General features: G+C 42.4%; 1 protein-coding gene across 3 annotated transcripts; it reads right to left on the bottom strand.

Moving 5' to 3' along the window:
- Positions 1-290: 290 nt before the first annotated feature.
- Positions 291-20,023, bottom strand: LOC139406782 (terminal uridylyltransferase 4-like). 3 transcript variants are annotated; one of them, XM_071149815.1, is made up of 29 exons: positions 19,884-20,015; positions 17,979-18,547; positions 17,638-17,810; positions 13,861-13,977; positions 13,386-13,563; positions 11,702-11,790; positions 11,170-11,221; positions 10,739-10,808; positions 10,365-10,491; positions 9,941-10,060; positions 9,560-9,745; positions 9,026-9,200; positions 8,102-8,673; positions 7,674-7,824; positions 7,351-7,437; positions 7,117-7,220; positions 6,940-6,997; positions 6,699-6,802; positions 5,386-5,589; positions 5,126-5,203; positions 4,789-4,966; positions 4,654-4,701; positions 4,462-4,544; positions 4,089-4,204; positions 3,646-3,806; positions 3,211-3,308; positions 2,390-2,996; positions 1,866-2,042; positions 291-1,672 (listed from the first exon to the last, which is right to left on the bottom strand). In XM_071149815.1, exons 2-29 carry the CDS (start codon positions 18,463-18,465, stop codon positions 1,584-1,586), a joined length of 4,689 nt encoding a protein of 1,562 aa, XP_071005916.1. In that variant the 5' UTR covers positions 18,466-18,547; positions 19,884-20,015; the 3' UTR covers positions 291-1,583. The 3 variants fall into 3 exon arrangements, with proteins under 3 accessions (XP_071005916.1, XP_071005914.1, XP_071005915.1); XM_071149813.1 differs by having other exon boundaries at positions 1,350-1,672; positions 4,068-4,204; positions 19,884-20,023; XM_071149814.1 differs by having other exon boundaries at positions 1,350-1,672; positions 4,068-4,204; positions 17,979-18,499; positions 19,879-20,010.
- Between the last annotated feature and the right edge of the window lie 206 nt (positions 20,024-20,229).

Consider the following 20,229-nt stretch of genomic DNA (forward strand, 5'->3'; position numbering starts at 1 on the left):
TCATCTCTGTACCCCACACATACCTTACAGATAATTGTCTCAGTCGAGCAGTGAATTTCAAACAAAGACCAGGAAGGTTTACCAACGCCTCGCAAAGAAGGGCACCTATTGGTAGATGGGTAAAAGTAATAAAAAAAACAGACATTGAATATCCCTTTGAGCATGGCAAAGTTATTAATTACACTTTAGATGGTGTATTAATACACCCAGTCACTACAAAAAATACAGGCGTCTTTCCTAACTCCGGAGAGGAAGGAAACCGCTCAGGGACTTCAACATGAGGCCAATGGTGACTTTAAAACAGTTTCAGAATTTAATGGATGTGGTAGGAGAAAACTGAGGATAGATCAACAACATTGTAGTTAGTCCACAATACTAACCTAAATTGACAGAATGTAAAGAAGGAAGCCTGTACAAAATTTAATTATTCCGAAACATGCATCCTGTTTGCAACAATGTCTTGAAAAAAAGTGTTATGTTTGGGGCAAATCCAATACAACACATTACTGAGTACCACTCTCCAAATTTTCAAGTATAGTGGTGGCAGCATCGTGTTATGGGTATGCTTGTAATCATTAAGGACTGGGGAGTTTTTCCAGATAGTTCCGTTCTGTTTCTTAGTGTTGATGACTAAGCAGAGGCAAAATCCTAGCGGAAAACCTAGTTCAGTCTGCTTTCCACCAGACACTGGGAGATTAATTCACCTTTCAGCAGGACAATAAGCTAAAACACAAGGCCAAATCTACACTGGAGTTGCTTACCAAGACGACAGTGAATGTTCGAGTGGCCAATTTACAGTTTTGACATAAATCCATGGCAAGACCTGAAAATGGTTGTCTAGCAGTGATCAACAACACATTTGACAGAGCTTAGAGGATTTTTTTTAACAACAATGGGCAAATGTTACACAATCCAGGTGTGGAAAGCTCTTACAGACATACCCAGAAAGACTAAGCTGTCATCACTGCCAAAGGTGCTTCTACAAAGTATTGAGTCAGGGGTGTGAATACTTATGTAAATTCAATGCCTGCATTTCATTTCCTATAAAATGTGCAAAATATTTCTACAAACATGTTTTCACTTTGTCATTATGGGGTATCGTGTAATTCAGAGTGAATTTTAACAATTTAATCCATTTTCAATTCAGGCTGTCACAACAAAATGTGGAATAAGTCAGGGTGTATGCATACTTTCTAAAGGCACTGTAACTATCTGATAGGGGTGAGCATGATATATATATATATATATTTTACAAATATCTATTCAAAGATTTTATCCTTAATAAGCAAGCAAAGTATGAGTACAGCTAATATTTTACCTACTTCCTTTACACAATAAAATAAACACTTTTTGGACCCCTTCAAAAATGGGGGTATTAAAATATGACATTTGTATCACAAATCAATGTAAGGAGACCAAAGGAAAAATGTAAAAAATGTACAAAAATGATCAAATTCATTTAAAAAGTAGTGTGACCAAATGATGCAAATTTTCGATTATATTGTTTTTGTTTTGTCATGGTGAAGGACCATAAAACCTAATTGAATGGATATGCTATGTGAGCAGAGTTTAGAATTCAAAGTTCATTTCTTCTGTTGGATGTAATTGAGGTTGACATGTCGTCGTCCGTGGGGGAGGAGCGGGAAATGCTGACCGGGGTGCACCACAGAACCTGGGGCGGAGTCAAGACAAACAAGGAAGTAAAGTTAACTGCTGTAGGGGCATTTTTCTAAGATTGAAGGGGTCAATTATTTAGATTACATTTAGTAAAAAAGTATACTAAATGAGAGGTGGCATCCTAGCAGTACATCTCTTGACCCTGTGTCTGTCTCTCCCTCTCTCCTCTCGCTTTCTGAGCCTCTTACTCTGGGACATGACGGGCTTGCCGGGTTGTGGGTAGCAACCGTTGCCCTGCTGGATGAATTTCTGTGGCATGCGGTAGGGCCAGGACGGGGACTGGGAGTAGTGGGCTGCGTTGCTGTGCTCCCAATTCCTAGAGCCCTGCTGACTCACCCCCCCAAACTGGGTCTGGTAGCCCGGATCTGCGGGGGGAGGGAGGGAGGAATGGAGAGGTCTTCAAATTCGGTACAGCAAAACATCCTTGGAATTTAAAACAAACAAACTAAGCCAACTACAATAATTTGATAATATCCTTCAGTCCTAGCACCAGTTTTTTGTGAACAGCAAATTAAGTGTGTAGCCAAAACCACTGGTGTCTCTTACCTGACCACACAATCAGCACCGTTAACAGGGAAACAGACAGTTACTGCTAAAGACTCCCGGAACAAGGACAGAATCTGACCATAGTCAGTCAAATAAACAAAGACGTGGACAGAATGACACAGACAATCAGACCTAACACAGACAGACAGTGCCACCCAGTGTGTACCTGACTTGCCCACAGTGCCATTAGCCACCAGTGCCCCTTGCTGTGCCAGGTGGTTGTGCCAGTGCCCGTCCAGTCCCGTCCCTCCTCCCAACCCCATGGGCCTCCCCGCCGGCTGGGCGAAGATGATGCTGGGGTCATTGAGGTTCATGGGGCTGCCACCCACCGGAGACCGCCCTGGGCCTGTGTTCCCATTCCCTTGCCCGGGGGCCTGGCGTAAGGAGAATTTTAGGCCGGGCGGGGAGGGCCCTTCAGGGCCACTGGAGGTCTGGAGGACGGGGCCATGGATGGGCCAGGAGGTGGAGGGGTGGTGAGGTTGGTGATGGGCCTGGTGTCCCTGGGACAGGTGTGATTGGTGCTGGTTGTGGTGGGACGGCAGTAGCCCCAGAGCAGTGAGAGCTCCAGGGTGGTGGTACTGGCTTGGGTGGGAGGGAGGGAAGCTAAAGAGAGAGAGGGGAACCTGGGGATGTTGGGGCTGCTTGTGGGGTACCCCTCCAGCGGAGGTGGAGGTCTTGGAAGAGGAGGGCTGGGGGGAGCTGGAGGATTGGCTCGAACCCTGGGAGAACAGGGTGGGCTGAGGGGAATAGGGCGGAGTCTGGCGGGAATCAGACTGGACAGAGAGACCGAGAGAGCAGAGTTGGAGAGACAGCAAGGGAACAGGAGGTAGTGGGAAAGACAGAAAAAAAAGAAAATAAATGTATCATACATACATACATACAAGTATTGATAGATGAAGAAGCTAGCTGCAACAGTACTCAATGCATTATATTTGAGCATGGTTAGGGTGGCTAAGGGAGAGAGAGACAATTCCCTGTTGTACTCACACATTCGGAAGGTTGTCTGGTGCGTCCAGGGAGGTCCTGGGGAGGTTGGGGGATGGGGATGGACTGGGAGCTTGCCATGGCTCGCACTATGTGGGAAACTGGAGGAAACAGAGAAACCAACCACCACATACATCACTCTGTCCCACTGCTGCCCTGTGCTGGGCAGTACTAGTAATGAGAAAATACAGGTCTAATCATGAATTAGTTACTGTATACATAGCTGGTAAATACTCTTGCTGTGATCCACTAGCTCAGATAATAAATAAATAAAACATTGTGGATACTCAAATAAAATTGAGCTTCTAAAAACAATCATCGTCAAACTTGGTACAGTATTTTCTTTGGTATCAGTTAATATACATTATGTCACCTGTACCCATTAAAAAGTAGTGCAAATAAAAGGACATTGAGGTGTGTGTGTGTGTGTGTGTGTACCTGGTCCCCCTGCGGCTTTCTGTCTAAGGTGGCGGTGCTCTGGGCAGTCCCGCCGTACATGACCAATTTCACCACACTGGAAACAGCGACGCTCCCGAGGCTCATGATCGTCTCCATCCTTGACATCCTCCTCTTTTTCGTTCTCCTTCTTCTTCATCCCCCTTTTTGGACAAATGACACACACACACGCACAGAAACAGAGGATTAGTTCAATCAAACATGGAAACACCACCCAACACAGGTTTAAATAATATATACTATGCCTGTTGCAATAGAACCAACAGACAAAAGTGCAAACCGGTGACACCTGGCACTGCAAGCATGCTAAAGCAAATGTTCAAAGTATTGAAAATGTTTTAAATAGTATTTGAACCCAGGTCTGCACACACACACACACACACACACGTTCCAAAAAAACTCACTGATGTTCTCTCCCTGTGTACCTGCGTCTTTTGGGGCAGTCCTTCATGTAATGACCGATCTTGCCACAGATCCGACAGCACCTGTCATTAGGTGCAAGTTCCCCGTCCGTGAGCACCTTGGAGTCAAAGAAGTAGTTCTGTACCACAGAATAAAACATTGTTAGACATGAGAACAGACTTTACTTAGACAAATGGAACCATTTGATACATGTTCATAAATGCAACTCGGTGTCAAGGCAACAATGCCCATACTTACAATGTGTTTCAGAGTGCCGATCTTGGATCAGGTCCCATTCTTACTCATTGTCATTTAAAAAGGCAAAAATGAACCTATACCAGCACTCATACTCTAACACTCTGTTTAATACAGTCCTATATCTAATGTGTGTCATACCGCCTCTATGCCAGGCTGGGGGTAGAAAGGAGTACCAAACAGCTTCCTGCCGTTGATAAAGGCCTTCATGATGAAGTTAGTCACTGAGGAGAGAGAGAGGGGGGGTGTGTTAGGGACCATGATCACAGAAATACTAGAGACAACACAGAATTGGCCTCCTAAGGATGACTTTAGGAGACATAGTTCACTTACTTTTGCGAGAAACTCCAGCACCAAGATTGTGATTCAAGTCGAAGGGATCTAAGGAAAACAAAAAGTCAGTCATCAGTGATCAAATTGGTCCTTTCATCATCACAACCATGTGACTGAGAAGGATAGTTTCACTACCTTCAATGGCGATGCACTTGGAGGTCCACTGCTTCTCGAAAGTGGTGAGTCGTTTCCTCTGGCGGATGCTGATGACGAGCTCCTTAAAGTCAAACTCTTCAGTGTAGAACCTGAGCAGGCCCAGCCACAGCTCCCCCACAGTCTCGCGGTTCTGCGGAAGCTCTGGCAGACGCTGACGCTACGGGGGACGTCAACAGATAGTGAGCTTTATTATATTCAGAACTTTTAGAGAACGCTTTTGACTACAATGACTAGTAAGCAACAACAAAAACATAATTTAGGAAAAGCAGGCATGTAGGATGTTACATTCAGTAGTGTTGATGACCAAACAACTCACCAGTTCCTCAATGTCATCAAAGAAGAAGGCATTCCAACCATCCACCATCCTCTGCGGTACAGAATGTCCATCAAAGACCTAAGAAAAAGATCAACATTGGGTTATTTCCTTAAGTTTTTTATAAATGCTTTTACAAAAGTCTTTCAGCATGTTCTGTTGGTGTGGGCTACGTCCATACAGACAAGCTATAACAGTAACCACTTTGGGGTTGTAAAAAGGGTTAACAGAGGGTAAGTGAACAGAGGGTAAGTGAACAGTACCTCTTGGAGAACAGGGATGACAGGGGGCTGTCTCTGCTGCAGGAAGTAGAGCACCATGAGGATGTAGGCATAGGATGACAGACTTCCTCTGGACGCGTCACCTATGTCACAGCGCTTCGCAAACACCTTCATGGTGTATCCCAGGAACTGCACGCGAGGGTCTAGGGCAGCGTAGGTAGCCAGCATTCTGGTGTTGTGTTGAGCCTGGATAAGAGGATTGATGCCAATGAATCCATACAGATGCATGCATTTAATTGCTTAACCTCTTGGGTAGGGGGCGGTATTTTCACCTCTAGATAAAAAGCGTGCCCAAAGTAAACTGCTTGTTACTCAGGCCCAGAAGCTAGGATATGCATATAATTGGTAGATTTGGATAGAAAACACTCTAAAGTTTCTAAAACTGTTAAAATAATGTATGTGAGTATAACAGAACTGATATGGAAACCCCAAGGACAAACCATCCAGGGAAAATAATTGAGGTCATAGGATTTTCCAATTGTTTTCTATGGGATACCCTTATTAGGAACCTGGTTGCAGTTCCTATGGCTTCCACTAGATGTCAACAGTCTTTAGAAATTGTTCAATGTTTTATTTTTTTTGAGAAATGAAGAAGTAAGTGTCACTCCAGGTGGACTCTACTGTTTTGATGCGCGTGAACTGGAGCGCGCTTCACGTTGTTTTTATCCGGTATTAATCGATTATTTACATTTTAGGGTACCTGAGGTTGGATTAGGGACATTGTTTGAAATGTTTGGACCAAGTTCATAGGTAACTTATTAGATACTTTGTGGGCGAGTTGAAACCGGTGTATTTCTGAATCAAACTGGACAAATAAATGGACATTTTTGGGACATAAAGAAGACATTATCGAACAAAAGGACCATTTGTGATGTTTCTGGGACATTTTGGAGTGCCAACAGAAGAATATCTTCAAAGGTAAGGCATTTATTATATCGCTATTTCTTACTTTTGTGGCGCACCTGCCTGGTTGAAATATGATTTTCATGTGTTTGTATGCGGGGCGCTGTCCTCAGATAATCGCATGGTTTGCTTTCGCTGTAAAGCCTTTTTGAAATCGGACACAGCGGCTGGCTGGATTAACAATAAATTAAGTTTAATTTTGATGTATAACACATATATTTTCAAGAATGTAAAATATTTGAATTTGGTATTTTAGAATTTTGCGCATTGCAATTTCACCGCCCATAAAAACTTTTAAGCTAGTAAGCAATTATGTAGATAATAGCAACTTAGCTTGAGTTACAAAAGGACCTGTTAACCAGTGACTGACGCTTACCAGTCTGTTTACTCACCAGAGTGTTGTAGAGGCTTATGTCTGCCTCCAGTCCGCTCTGTCTGTGTTCAAACTTCACAATAGGCACTTTGGCTGTTGTGATAGGCAGGATGTTCCTCAGACCTGATATGGGAAAACACAGGTTAATCAATCACCAAGTCACAAAATATGACTGTCTACTCTGTACTCATAGCAAGCAGTCAAACCTTGCATTCTGAAAGGAGTCAATGTAATGTGCTGTGGACGAACTGGTCTCTTACCTGTGTGTTTCTTTAGCACCTTGGCTAGGCCTTCGATGATCTCTTTGCAGTTCAACTTCTGTTGGTAGAGGTAGACATATTTACATCTCAAAATGACTAGGGAGATGAGATCAGACAAAGAACTGAAGGCTTAGTTTAAAATGTCAAAATGGGTGCCGGTCCAGTGAGTTAATGTACCTCTGCTGTATCATGGCCCTCCAGGGTCATGCAGATGTCCAGGTCACTGTCACGGAAACCAAAGCCGTTCTTCGAGGAACCAAACAAACACAGCTGGGCATTGTCTGTAGAATGATATCATAGATGTTTTATAGTACCACACTGAAGTGGTAACACTGTATAGGAAGTTCCGTATTCCTTTACACTGCTGTTCTCAGCCGTTACATACGCAACTCAGTTGTTATCTGTACGTACCATTGTACTCCTTTTGTATGAACCTCTCCAGACTACCCAGGATCTGCTCTCTCTTCAGCTGCTCTCCAGGGGAAGGGGACAGCTCATCTACAAACACAACAGACATTTAACAACAAAAAAACAGGATAATAAAAATGATATTTAGCGTGCTTGAGTATTCCCGTGTGTGTTATTTAAGTATATTGTTTTTAACAGTGTATGGTTAAAGACACCTGTCTTCGCTCCATAATATAGAAGATATGCTGGGACAAAATCTGGACCAAAAAAAATCACTCAAACACCTTGTAAGATGGTACAAGGATGATGAACAGCGGACGACTTACGGTAGCAGAGTCTACAAAGGCCATCCAGGATGTCTCTGAAGCGGTCGGTCATGGGGGGCAGCGGTTTGAGCTCGATCTTCTTGAAGTCCTCAGGACACTCGTCCTTCAGATGGCCATCTCTCTTACATGTGCTGCACACAACTGTAGGAGGCTGCAGGGGGGATAATCAAATAATAAAGAGGATTGACCTGTTGGAAAGCAGAACCTGTGAACATCCAAATGACCAGAAACTCATTAAGATAATACCTGAAAACTATGGTAAAGACCTGCTTTTTCCCTAAACTTTAAGCCAAATCCATGAGTCAAACTATAACAATTATGGCAAAGGAGTTCTGGAACTTACATAAAGATATACAAAATGTGCTGTCAAATCAGTTATAGAATGTACATTGTCCATTGGAAAACAAGTTTGATGAGTAAGGTGTTACCTTTCCGCCAGTGAAGATCATTCTGTCAAAGATATAGTGCAGGTCCTCTGGTGCAATGTGTCCCTGCTTCTCTGACACATGGTTCTCCTCCTCTTCATCCCTATCCAGTAGGCCGTTGTGGGTTGAGGCGGAGGAAGGCTCCAGAGTGGTGCCAGGCTCCGCTACAGCCCCATCCGTTGAAGTCCCCCCCCCACTAAGGACCAAGTCCATAAGCCCGCCATTCAATGCCCTCTCCTCCTTCTCCTGAGTCCGCTCAGCCCATTCCTCTTCATCACTCTCACCATCCTCCTTCTGACCTGTCTCAGAGCTCTGACTTTTCCCTTCATTCCGATCGCCCTGTCCACCTCCACTCTTCTCAGACCCGTCTTCTCCACCCTTTCTTTCGCCTTCCTCCTGCTTCATGCCCCCATGTTTGGTTGTATTCTTGCCTCTCTGCTGCTCCACGGTGTTTCGGTCCTTGCTCTGCGGGCAGGCAAAGTATTTGTAGGCGGTGCGGAAGCGCTCCTGGATGTACTCAAAGACCATTTGACTGTTGAGGCTGCGTGCGACGTTCCTCTTCAGGGCAAACGGATCTGACAGAAGAGGAAATGGAGGATGACGAATTGAAAGGTGGTAGTGGGGTGTAGAAACTCACTGAGAAATCAAAAAAAAAAAAAAAAAAGGTTCTTCTGACCTTTCCAACCCCAACCTATTAACCCCTGGTACTTCAGCAGGCTCATTGAGTGAGACAAATAGTAATGACAAAATAGGTAACAAAGGAGGAGAGCTAGTCACAAATAAAAATGTATTGTGTAAAACAAACCTGATTGTCTGTCATGTAGAATACAATGACATGTCAGCTCTATTCAGTACGTTTCTATCGTTTCACCTCTCCGAATACACCCCCATTCAGCGGTCTCTCCCCTCCCCCTCTCTGTCACTTACCCTCGATTGCCAGCCTGCGTCGGGGCCAGTTCTTCATCTCTCGAGAGAGAAGTTCTTTGAGGCGGATGCTGATGATGTGTTCCTCCAGGGCGAACTCCAGCGTGTAGAACCTCAGCAGCTCCAGCCACAGCTGGCCCAGGGAAACACCCTTACCCAGGTCCAGGGATAGACGCGTCTGGGAGGGACAGAGAGTGGGAAATACACTATGTCAGTGACATAGGCTTAGTTCAGGAAGCTCCATAAAAAAAAAAAACATTCTGATTCTTGAAAGCCATAGTAACGGTCACATTCTCTCCTCGTTCACTTCCCTTCATGGACTGTGTACTCATGAAAGTTGTCATTAAGTGTTACCAAAAGACTGGTGTCAGATTTCTCTCGAGCTAGCTTATGCAAAACAATCTAATAAATCCATAAAGGGAAGAGTGAGCTAGTGTACACTTTTTGCGAAAAGTGAAGAAATTCAGAACTCGACCATAGTGTGAGTGTGCTGTTTGCAGAGCCGGTGAGTAGTCCCTCCCCTTCCGGACTACTCACCTTCCCCGCTACATGCCGGTTCTTCACATCAGGTTTCTTTTGCTCAGACTTGGCCTTCCGTCCTTCCCCCCTGCCGTCCCCCCGTCCCTCTGTACTGGGGGATCTGTGCTCCCACCCCACAAATATATCCATCTCTATCCCCGTCAGATGGTACTCGTCCACATGCTTCACGTCAAAGCCTTCAATCTGAAACAGAACACAACATAGCTTAGCTATCAACAACAGAAAAGCCAGCAACATGTTATGACTTGTCACTTGAAAGTAATTTATTACCTTCAAATGTGCCTGTCATAATGGTGACCAGTTCTATTAAAATGATCAAATGCGTGACAAAGAGAACGATGTCCACTCTAGTTATTATATTTCTGTGGTGTCACCTACCCAGTAGCCGAAGTAGACAGGGAGGATGGGGTCCCTGCGTTGTTGGAGGAAGAAGATGACCATGAGAGAGAAGGAGTAGGAGGGGATACCCCCTTCCGCCTGGCAGTCAATGTGGCACAACTAGAGGAACGGAAACAACCAAATATATAATTGTCTCTGGTCAGGGGCTGTTGGTGTCATCAAAACAACTAAAACTACAGTATGCAAAGGTATGTCGAGCCATCATATCATTGACTCATTACAATGAAACCCACAGACAAATACAGTACACTTTAAGAACTGTAGGCATGAAGAGGTTTAGGTTTAGTCAGCAAAGGCCTGAACATTGAAAAAGTGTAATCATCAAAAGCACTAGATATATACCATTTACATCATATGATGGCATACTATCCATTAAAGAGAATGTCCCCCAGGCCAGCCTTACCTTAGCCCAGAGGCGGAAGGCCAGGACCAGAGGCACCAGTCTGGGTTCCAGTCTAGCCAGGGCAGCCAGGTGGTTGGTAGTGAGGCAGGCTACGTCATTACCTGCACTCACCGTGCACAACAACCTACTGTGGAGACAACAAGCTCATCAGGGTTGTATTCATTAGGCACCAAACAGAAGAAAACTGACTGAAACAGAGGGGCTACCTGAAAAAAATCATTTTTGTTTTCTGTTGCAAAATGTATTGCTATAATGTGCCCAGGAATGAAAACCATCCAGCAACCAGTAACTCAGAGGATATTTCAAAGAGTAGTATGTTGTAAATAGATCAAAGTAGAGCTAATAGAAAGCAGTAGAGTTGACATTCCACTGACCTGTTGACATCTCTACAAAACACTACCGGAACTTTGGCGTGAAAATCAGACTCCACCTCAGAATATTCAGCTGTAAAGAGAAAGGTGAACATTCTTTGACTGCTCCCAAACTCAAAGACAACAACATGATCTCCTAGGCTGGCTCCCCAATTGACATACTGTACATACTGGGGTTGTATTAAATTAGTTATCAGGTTTTCTATAAATGTTCTCATTTCATAACAACATTCTTCATTCAAGGAGGTTAATATGGACTCTCCAGTCTAACACAGAACTCAGTACAGCTCTACTCTTCCCTGCTCTGGCCTGTGGGCTGGAACAAAGAGCTCACTGACTCTGTCTGGTGCCACAACACAATCCTCCTTGTGCTGAATCTACAGTCGCTCTCTACACTGACAGTGTTTATTCATGCAGGGCTGTTCAACACTCACTGCTGTTCTTCAGGATTTCCAGTACTAGTATCAGCACATCTGGTTGGGTCATCTGGAGAGACAACAACAGCATGACATTTGTTAGTCAGGGTCGGCATCAAAGTTGATCATATCAAATTCAATCAAATGCATTCATTAGGGGTGTCAATTTGGTGAACTCGGTTCGGTCCGCACTGTTAAATGTGTTTTGTTTTACAGTGTCCTGTTTAGAAGTCCTATTATTCACAGGTACTTGGATCCTCTTAACTAATAAGCACTACCCAAATCAGTTAAATATTATCCAAAGCAATGATGTTGAAGAGCAATCGCTGATCATCCGATACAGACTGACATTGAGGTGATGATGCAAACCAAGGCTGTGTCCCAATAGTCTTGAATAGCTTCCTTCCCTTGTTTGCCATGTATTGATTACCACTGATGTAACTGTTAACTCCAAAGATACGTCTTAACACTAACAACAATTCGATGTGCACCCACTTAACATTTATATAACTTGCATTAGTGGTTAGGTGAGAACACAACAAAGACTTACAGTGGAGGGGTAGGTGACGTCAATGTTAATGTCACTTGTCTTGAAGGCAAATCGGGTGAGACAGGAGCCGTAGAGCCGAAGGGAGCAAACTGGATAAGAAACAACACCAAAAGCCATACATTAAACAGCATTTTACATGATTCAGATCATATAATCTCCCTACTAGTGTTGCCACGATACCAACATTTCACTCATCATACGATAGCAGGACAAGTATCACGATACCGTGTAGTATCGCGATACCACTAGGAAAAATGTCAGTGGCCTTAGCGTCCTGTTCGCGCTGTTCACCAGACAGACGCCTGTTCCCTTTTCAAAATGTTTTGCGGATTTGCTACACGAAATCCAGTCACCGATATTCACACTTCTACTCAATACAACACATTGGATTGAACCTTACTGTTCAGTGTATCATTTAATACTGCATTGGTTTGGTCCAACAGAATCAGGCATATGGACACCGAAACCAATAGAGACATTATTTTACTGTAATAGAGGAGAAGTTAGCCTTTCTAACCATACCCTGTTTATGTTTCAACTCCTCAAATTTTGAGGACAACAGACACTACTAAAATGGATGTACCAATGAACAATCATTCTGAAGAATTAATGCTCAGTTTGTCACATGCACATTACCGTACCACGTATCGCTAGCAGCATTTTTGTCAAATAATGATTGTTTTACTAGCTGTTTAGGGAAATAAATAAAAAATAAAATACTAGCTGTTTAGGGAAATAAATAAAAAATAAAATACTAGCTGTTTAGGGAAATAAATAAAAAATAAAATACTAGCTGTTTAGGGAAATAAATAAAAAATAAAATACTAGCTGTTTAGGCTTATAAACATGTGCAATAAACAAACTATTTATATAAGGAATTGGCAACTCGTTCTCATTCTGAGAAATAAGGTAGCCAACTTGATTTCAACATCTGAACAAAGTGGAAAGACTAGCATACTGTTCAAACAGTAGGAGACGGACGGTTGTGCTCTTAACAATTGAACTGCTTTTCCTTTCAGAGCTTGTGAAATTATACCATGATCTAAGTTGACTAAACTTGAAATATAAATATTAGCTGGCTACTCACTAGCACCTGGGATTGTGCCTGAGAGATTGTTCATGAGTCGGGTGTTTATTTTATTTTATGCCTGTTACATTATTAGTGAATGTGCATGGTTCTGTATAAATGTGTAACAAAAAGGGCATTTTTATAGACAGACCTGAAAGTCAGATTAGTGATTTTGCAACAACAACAAAAAAGCAGGTACAACTATTTTGATAAAATATTAAAATTATTAGTGGGTCTTATGATTGTGGAAAGCATATATTCGGCCTAGGTATAAATACAGTGTATTTGACCTTTAAATTGTACAGAAAAAAAGCTTCTTTAGAGAGAATATTTTGTTTGTTGATATATATCGTGAACCGCCCACAAGTTTGAAAAAAAAAATAGATGCGTTTTAGGCCATATCGCCCAGCCCTAATATCAATGCATAATGATCTGCATGTCATTGTGGCAGAAAGGGGAAAACACTGCCACAGCTGCCACACGTGACATGCACATGAACGTGAAGTGGACATTATTGGACACGCACATTCAAGAGAAAGACCAGCTGCGTTTGCACAGCTTTCACCCAGGCCTAGATGACAGGGAGGAGACAGAAGGATAGGAAGAGTTGGTTACCTGAGAGGTGCTGCTGTATGATCTCCTCCATCCTGTCGACCACTTCCTGTCGCACCAGGAAGTCCTGGTCTGAGATGCCGTGTTGGTTGGCCGCCCGGAGGACGGCTGCGTCAACGGCTCCGAGCTGGGCTGGGAAGGGGGCAGGCAGCGCCCGCAGCTCATTCTCTTCCTGCTTATCCTAAAACAGTTACAGCACAGGGGAGAGGGACAAAGGCATGGTGAATCCAAATATCCAATGGCCCTGTCTAATTGACTAGGGAAAATGCTGGGGGGGATACAGAGGAAGGAAAAATAGAGGAAAAATAAACAGACACACATCAATAAGCTCCACCTCAAGTAAATGTTTCCACTTCTAAAATGTCATAAAAATTGAAATAACAGCGTAGGTTTCCCTTCTAAGTTACAATACACATCCGTTGTCGTTGGAGAACATGATAATTATGACAAATTAAATAAAAGTAGCTTTTTCTCTCACCATGATGTTCTTCTTGTGTCTTTTCTCCTTGATGTGTTTGTGTGCCCCCTGTATGTTCTCAATGTGTACAGAACACAGCTTGCATAGATACTGGAAGTCAGGGTATTCAGGAGACGGCTGTAGAGGCGGAGATAGAGCAGTGAAACCAATCACATGTAAGAGATGATGATATGATAGTGCCCCACCCCTCTGCCCTGTAGACATGGATATCTTAACTCTACGTCTTGAGCTGTTGACTATTAGCATTGAAACAGTTTTACCTGGTGATAATTCTCATTAACCAATTACAAGTTGATAAGACTTAAACATGAAATGCACTATGCATTGTGGTTTGAATACTGCAACACAGAATAAAATAATACATTGAAATCCCATGATGGTAGTGACTGACCATTACTGCTTATCCCTTAGCCATAATTTATTTGCATTACTTTAATTAAATATTTAATTGGATGACTATTATTTATTCCAAGTCCTCATCTCTATAGAGCTGCTGCCTATGCTGTCAGACAAAAATCACAATTGATTATTTCTTCACAATGATTAGTTCTTCAAAGTAAATACGGCCTACTTTTATGACTGCTGAACAGGCTACCAACTATATCAAATCACTTAGATCATGCATTTAAGTACACCTTGCAAAGCAACTGCTGCTTTCTACCCCTCTCACGTGTTCTTTTCTCTCTGTGTCTGTTCCACATAGACAAGTAAGCAGGCGTGCAATGGATTATGCTCATTGTAGTTAATTACCCAATTTTCTCTGCTAAACTATGTCAAATATTGGGCTTTTGGAAACTACAACTCCCTACCATATTGCACAGTTCGGCTTAATCTGATTTATTTCTACAGAAACTGAACATCGAGCTGACAGGAAAAAAACTAAATGGAATTCAAATAATTGACCTTCTTGGTGACAGGGGGGCAGTATTGAGTAGCTTGGATGAATAAGGTGCCCAGAGTAAACTGCCTGCTACTCTGCCCCAGATGCTAATAGATGCATATTATTAGTGGTATTGGATAGAAAACCCTCTAAAGTTTCTAAAACTGTTTGAATGATGTCTGAGTATAACAGAACTCATATGGCAGGCAAAAACCTGAGACAAATCCAACCAAGAAGTGGGAAATCTGAGGTTTGTAGTTTCATTTAAGTGATTGCCTATCCAATATGCTGTGTCTATGGGGCCAGATTGCACTTCCCAAGGCTTCCAGCAGATTTTGCCTTTGGAGTAATGAACTAAACGCGTGAACAAAACGGAGGTATTTGGATATAAATATGGACGTAATCAAACAAAACGAACATTTCTTGTGGGAGTGCATTCCAACGAAGATCAGCAAAGGTAAGTGAAGATTTATAATGCTATTTATGACTTTTGTTGACTCCACAATTTGGCGGGTAACTGTATGGCTTGTTTTTGTGGCTGAACGCTGTTCTCAGATTATTCAATATTGTGCTTTTGCCATAAAGCATTTTTGAAATCTGACACAGCGGTTGCATTAAAGATAAACTTGTTCTTAACTTCTTGATGCTACCCATCCCTTTAGCGGGATAATTGTCATCAACAACCGCTGAATTGCATAGCGCCACATAAATAATATTACTAAAAATATTTATATTCATGAAATCACAAGTGCATTATAGCAAAACACAGTTTAGCATTTTGTTAACCTCTTGGATCTCTAGGGGCGCTATTTCATTTTTGGATAAAAAACGTTCCCGTTTTAAGCGCGATATTTTGTCACGAAAAGATGCTCGACTATGCATATTCTTGACAGTTTTTGAAAGAAAACACTCTGAAGTTTCAGAATCTGCAAAGATATTGTCTGTAAGTGCCCCAGAACTCATTCTACAGGCGAAACCAAGATGATGCGTCAACCAGGAAACTAGCAGAATTTCTGAAGCTCTGTTTTCCATTGTCTCCTTATATGGCTGTGATTGCGCAAGGAATGAGCCTACACTTTCTGTCGTTCCCCCAAGGTCTTAGCAGCATTGTGACGTATTTGTAGGCATATCATTGGAAGATTGACCATAAGAGACTACATTTTCCAAGTGTCCGCCTGGTGTCCTGCGTGGAATTCGGTGCGCAATTGCCAGCTGCTTGTACTTTTCCATTTGATTCAGGGGAGAAACCATGCGTCCAAGAACGATATATCAATGAAGAGATATGTGAAAAACACCTTGAGGATTGATTCTAAACAACATTTGCCATGTTTTCAGTCGATATTATGGAGTTAATTTGGAAAAAAGTTCGCGTTTTGAGGACTGAATTTTCGTTTTTTTTTGGTAGCCAAATGTGATGTATAAAACGGAGCTATTTCTAATACACAAAGAATCTTTTTGGAAAAACTGAGCATCTGCTATCTAACTGAGAGTATCCTCATTGAAAACATCAGAAGTTCTTCAAAGGTAAATTATTTTATTTGAAGGCTTTTATGTTTTTGTTGAAATGTTGCGTGCTGGATGCTAACGCTAATGCTAACGCTAAATGCTACGCTAGCTAGCTACTTTTACACAAATTATTGTTTTCCTATGGTTGAGAAGCATATTTTGAAAATCTGAGATGACAGTGTTGTTTACAAAAGGCTAAGCTTGAGAGATGGCATATTTATTTCATTTCATTTGCGATGTTCATGAATAGTTAACGTTGCGTTATGGTAATGAGCTTGAGTCTGTATTCCTGATACCGGATCCGGTATGGGGAGATCCAAGAGGTTAATCCACCTGTCGTGTCAGATTTTGAAAATATGCTTTACAGCGAAAGCAATCCAAGCTGTTGTGTAAGTTTATCAATCACTAGACAAAACATTATGAACAACTAGCATCAAAGTAGCTTGGTCACGAAAATCAGAAAAGCAATAAAATTAATCGCTTACCTTTGATGATCTTCGGATGTTTTCACTCACGAGACTCCCAGTTACACAATAAATGTTCCTTTTGTTCAATAAAGGTTATTTTTATATCCAAAATAACTCAGTTTGTTTGGCGCGTTATGTTCAGAAATCCACAGGCTCGAGCGGCCTGTGTATCCGTATCCGTAATAAATAGTATCCGTAATGTCCACAGAAACATGTCAAACGTTTTTTATAATCAATCCTAAGGTTGTTTTTTAAAATAAATAAATCAATAATATATCAACCGGCACGGTCTCTTTTTCAGTAGGAGAGGGAGAGTCAATGGCTGCCCCACTGTGTTACGCAAACAAAACTCATGGGAACACCCAGCTATCCACCAACGCGATGTTATCTTTCTCCCTCATTTTTCAAAATAAAAGCCTGAAACTATGTCTAAAGACTGTCGACACCTTGAGGAAGCGATAGGAAAAGAAATCTGGTTGATATCCCTTTAAATGGAGCGAAGGCAGGCTATGGCTTTCGAAATAGAAGCCACTTCCTGTTTGATTTTCCTCAGGTTTCGCCTGCAATATCAGTTATGTTATACTCACAGACAATATTTTGACAGTTTTGGAAACTTTAGAGTGTTTTCTATCCTAATCTGCCAATTATATGCATATTCTAGCATATGGGCCTATTTTTAAAAACATAAAAATAGTGCCCCCTAGCTGAAAGAGGTTAACCGATGCGGGTCAGTTAGCTGCTTAAAAAAATGAAAAATAACCAAAATGTTGGTTAATCGCTCAGCACCATCAGACCGATCTAACTTGAGACTGAAGCTGCCTTAAATGTGCAATTGTGTACATAAATTCCAGTAACTAATACAGACAATACATACAGACAACAGTTGACTGATACAAACTGAGGTAACATATTTTCTCTCCTCACCTTGACCAGTCTGTGTATGTAGTCTCTGTAGAGGCGCTCCTCAGCCTGTCTGAGACCCAGCTTCTGCTCAGAGGTCATGTTTCTACCCTGACCACGCTGGTTGACCCCTGACCCCACCACAGTGACCTCCAATGCAGGCTGCCCTGTGCCCACCACAGCACTAGCCTTCTCACCTGCAAACACAGACAGGCAGAATATGAAACAGCTGTAGGAAACAAATATTTTGACCAAGAATAGTTTCCATGGCATAACAACAACAAGAGGTCTCTAACAGAGACATATTATAGCGGCTATCGGCTCAAACATTAACCTATAGTTATGTAAAGTATAGAATAACTCACCCGGTGACTTCAACTTCAATTGACTTGTCTTAGTCTGTAAAGTAAGGCCTTCTTCAGATGAAGTGGCCACCATACCTGTGGCTCCTGTGTCTCTGTCTCCACCTACACCAGCCGGGCTGCGTCCTGTAACCAACGAGGGCCTAGCATCAACCCTCTGCTTCCGCTGGCCTTCAAGTCTCACCTTCCCCCTCTCCCCAGAGTTGGTCCTACCAGTTGGCCTACGAGGCTTCCCTCTCCCTGGGTCATGAGGGCTGGCAGTGGAGGCTCTGCCTGTGCCTGTCCCACAGTTACTGCCTTGGTCCTTATGGTCTTCCCTGGCTGTGGTGATGTTCTCCTTGCTCCGACAGGCAGTGGCAGGCTTTAGGCACTCTCTCTGGACTGGAGCCTCTTTCAGGGGCCTGGAGCTGGCAGAGGATGAAGCTTTGGCTCCCTTGGCCTCGTTGCGAGAGGACTTGACTGATTTTAATGGGCTTTTTGATTCCTCCATGCCTCGATCCTGTCCTCTCCCACTAACTGCTACTCTGTATTGAGTGATCAGGGTCTAGTGAGGCAGCTAGTCCAACGAAAACCTGGAGAGATGAAATGCATTCATTGTTGGCATTACCTACATTTACCTTAGAAGAGCAATAGCCTAAACTATTATTATATACTAAATAGTAATACTATCAAATCATATATTGAAGAAATTGGGTATTGATAAGAGGAACTGAGAAAGTAGCCAATGGACAGTGGCAAAACCTTTGCTGCAATGAAGTCCCAAAGGCCTGATTAAACAAGAGTGCATCTAAGCTAGGAAAATATATGGTTAGTTGGACCAGTTCAGAAAAAGGTAAAATGATAACTAGCTATGTTCATTGCAAAGACACATTATTTTAAAATAACAAAGGGCGTAGTTAACGCTAGTTGGTTAGTAGCTGCTTTTAGCAACGCTTTGCATTTACATACACTAGCATTGCTTCCAATAGTATTGTGTAGCCCAAAAAGCCAGAAGTTAACAAAATATCTAGTTAAAGACATGTATTATTAAACAGTTTCCAAAACGTGGGTCTGCTGTAGACATTCTAACCTCATATCAAAATAAAAGTCCTGCACTATTACATGGACGAAAAAGGAATAACTTGTGGGGGACTTTTATATTGACATGAGGTAAACAGAGAGGAAGTGGTTCTACAATAGTCCCACGTTTGGAAAGTCAGTTTAATAATACTGTAATGAAACAGCAGGGAGCAGGTCTCGAACCGGCGCGCTATCGACTCTGCCGCTTGAGCATGCTTTTGCGGCACAGTCGATAGCGCGCAGGACCTCGGGCTCGAGACCTGCTCCCTGCTGTTTCATTACACTTACAATACATTCCTATAACTTCTATTTTGTTTTAAATTCAATGTTTTCATAATGTCCAACCAGCACAGTAAGTTGAAATTATTATTTATTTTATTTAACTACGGGCTTCCCGCGGACAGTTTTCTGTGCAACCCAATACAATTCGGAGCAACGCTAGTGTATGTAAATACACCCGCGTTGCTAAAAGCATCTAGTTTAACAAAACCATGGCTGAAGCACTTGTTTATTAAGAAACGAAACCAAACCACAAGGCGAAAGGGCCTTCTCGCACAGCGAGAAACCCTGCAGAAGCAGCAAACTAAAATGTATTAAAAACGGCTCGAGACAAATACATATCCGCAAGCTCGCGCACGGACTTCCTAGCTAGCTAGTAAATGTTTTTGCTAACGACAGCTACATAAGTCAAAGTAGCTAATAAATGGCTGGCTAGCTAGTTCTCAAACTAGACATATCTCCGCTGGCGGCTTAGCGTTTCTATTGACAATTGTTTTACTAGCTAGGTACTCTATAAAACTGATGCACGACAAAATCGTCAAACGTCCAAAATAATATCTAATGCCTTACTGTAATATGCAGGTTTTTAGCTGAAAATTGACCTAGACCGTATTTATCTTCCTGTTCAGTATATTGTTTTTCTCATCCACGGCCCCGATCAACACAGCAACCATAGACGCCATGTTAATCCCTCTACACTTTGTCTTCTTCCATGAGGTTTAACGGCGGTTGTCATTCAATAAATGTTGCATTACCGCCTCCTACTAGACTGGAGTATAACTCCCGTATTCTTTGCTTAAAAAACAATACCCTACCATTTAACACTACACTCACTAAAAAAATAAAACACCACCCTACTCCACTATCTAAATATATTTAGTCCTACTTCAGGCCAACAACCTGAAAGGATAGGACA

This window comes from Oncorhynchus clarkii, chromosome 4, assembly GCF_045791955.1.
Source record: "Oncorhynchus clarkii lewisi isolate Uvic-CL-2024 chromosome 4, UVic_Ocla_1.0, whole genome shotgun sequence".
NCBI lineage: Eukaryota > Metazoa > Chordata > Actinopteri > Salmoniformes > Salmonidae > Oncorhynchus > Oncorhynchus clarkii.

Coding starts and splice junctions, on each gene's coding strand:
- LOC139406782 (XM_071149813.1), bottom strand. CDS start 18,465: ATGGAGGAATCAAAAAGCCCATTAAAATCAGTCAAGTCCTCTCGCAAC. Junction 10,492..10,738: donor TTTTGTAGAGATGTCAACAG/GTCAGTGGAATG, acceptor TTGTCTCCACAG/TAGGTTGTTGTGCACGGTGA. Junction 10,061..10,364: donor CCTTCCGCCTCTGGGCTAAG/GTAAGGCTGGCC, acceptor CCGTTCCTCTAG/TTGTGCCACATTGACTGCCA.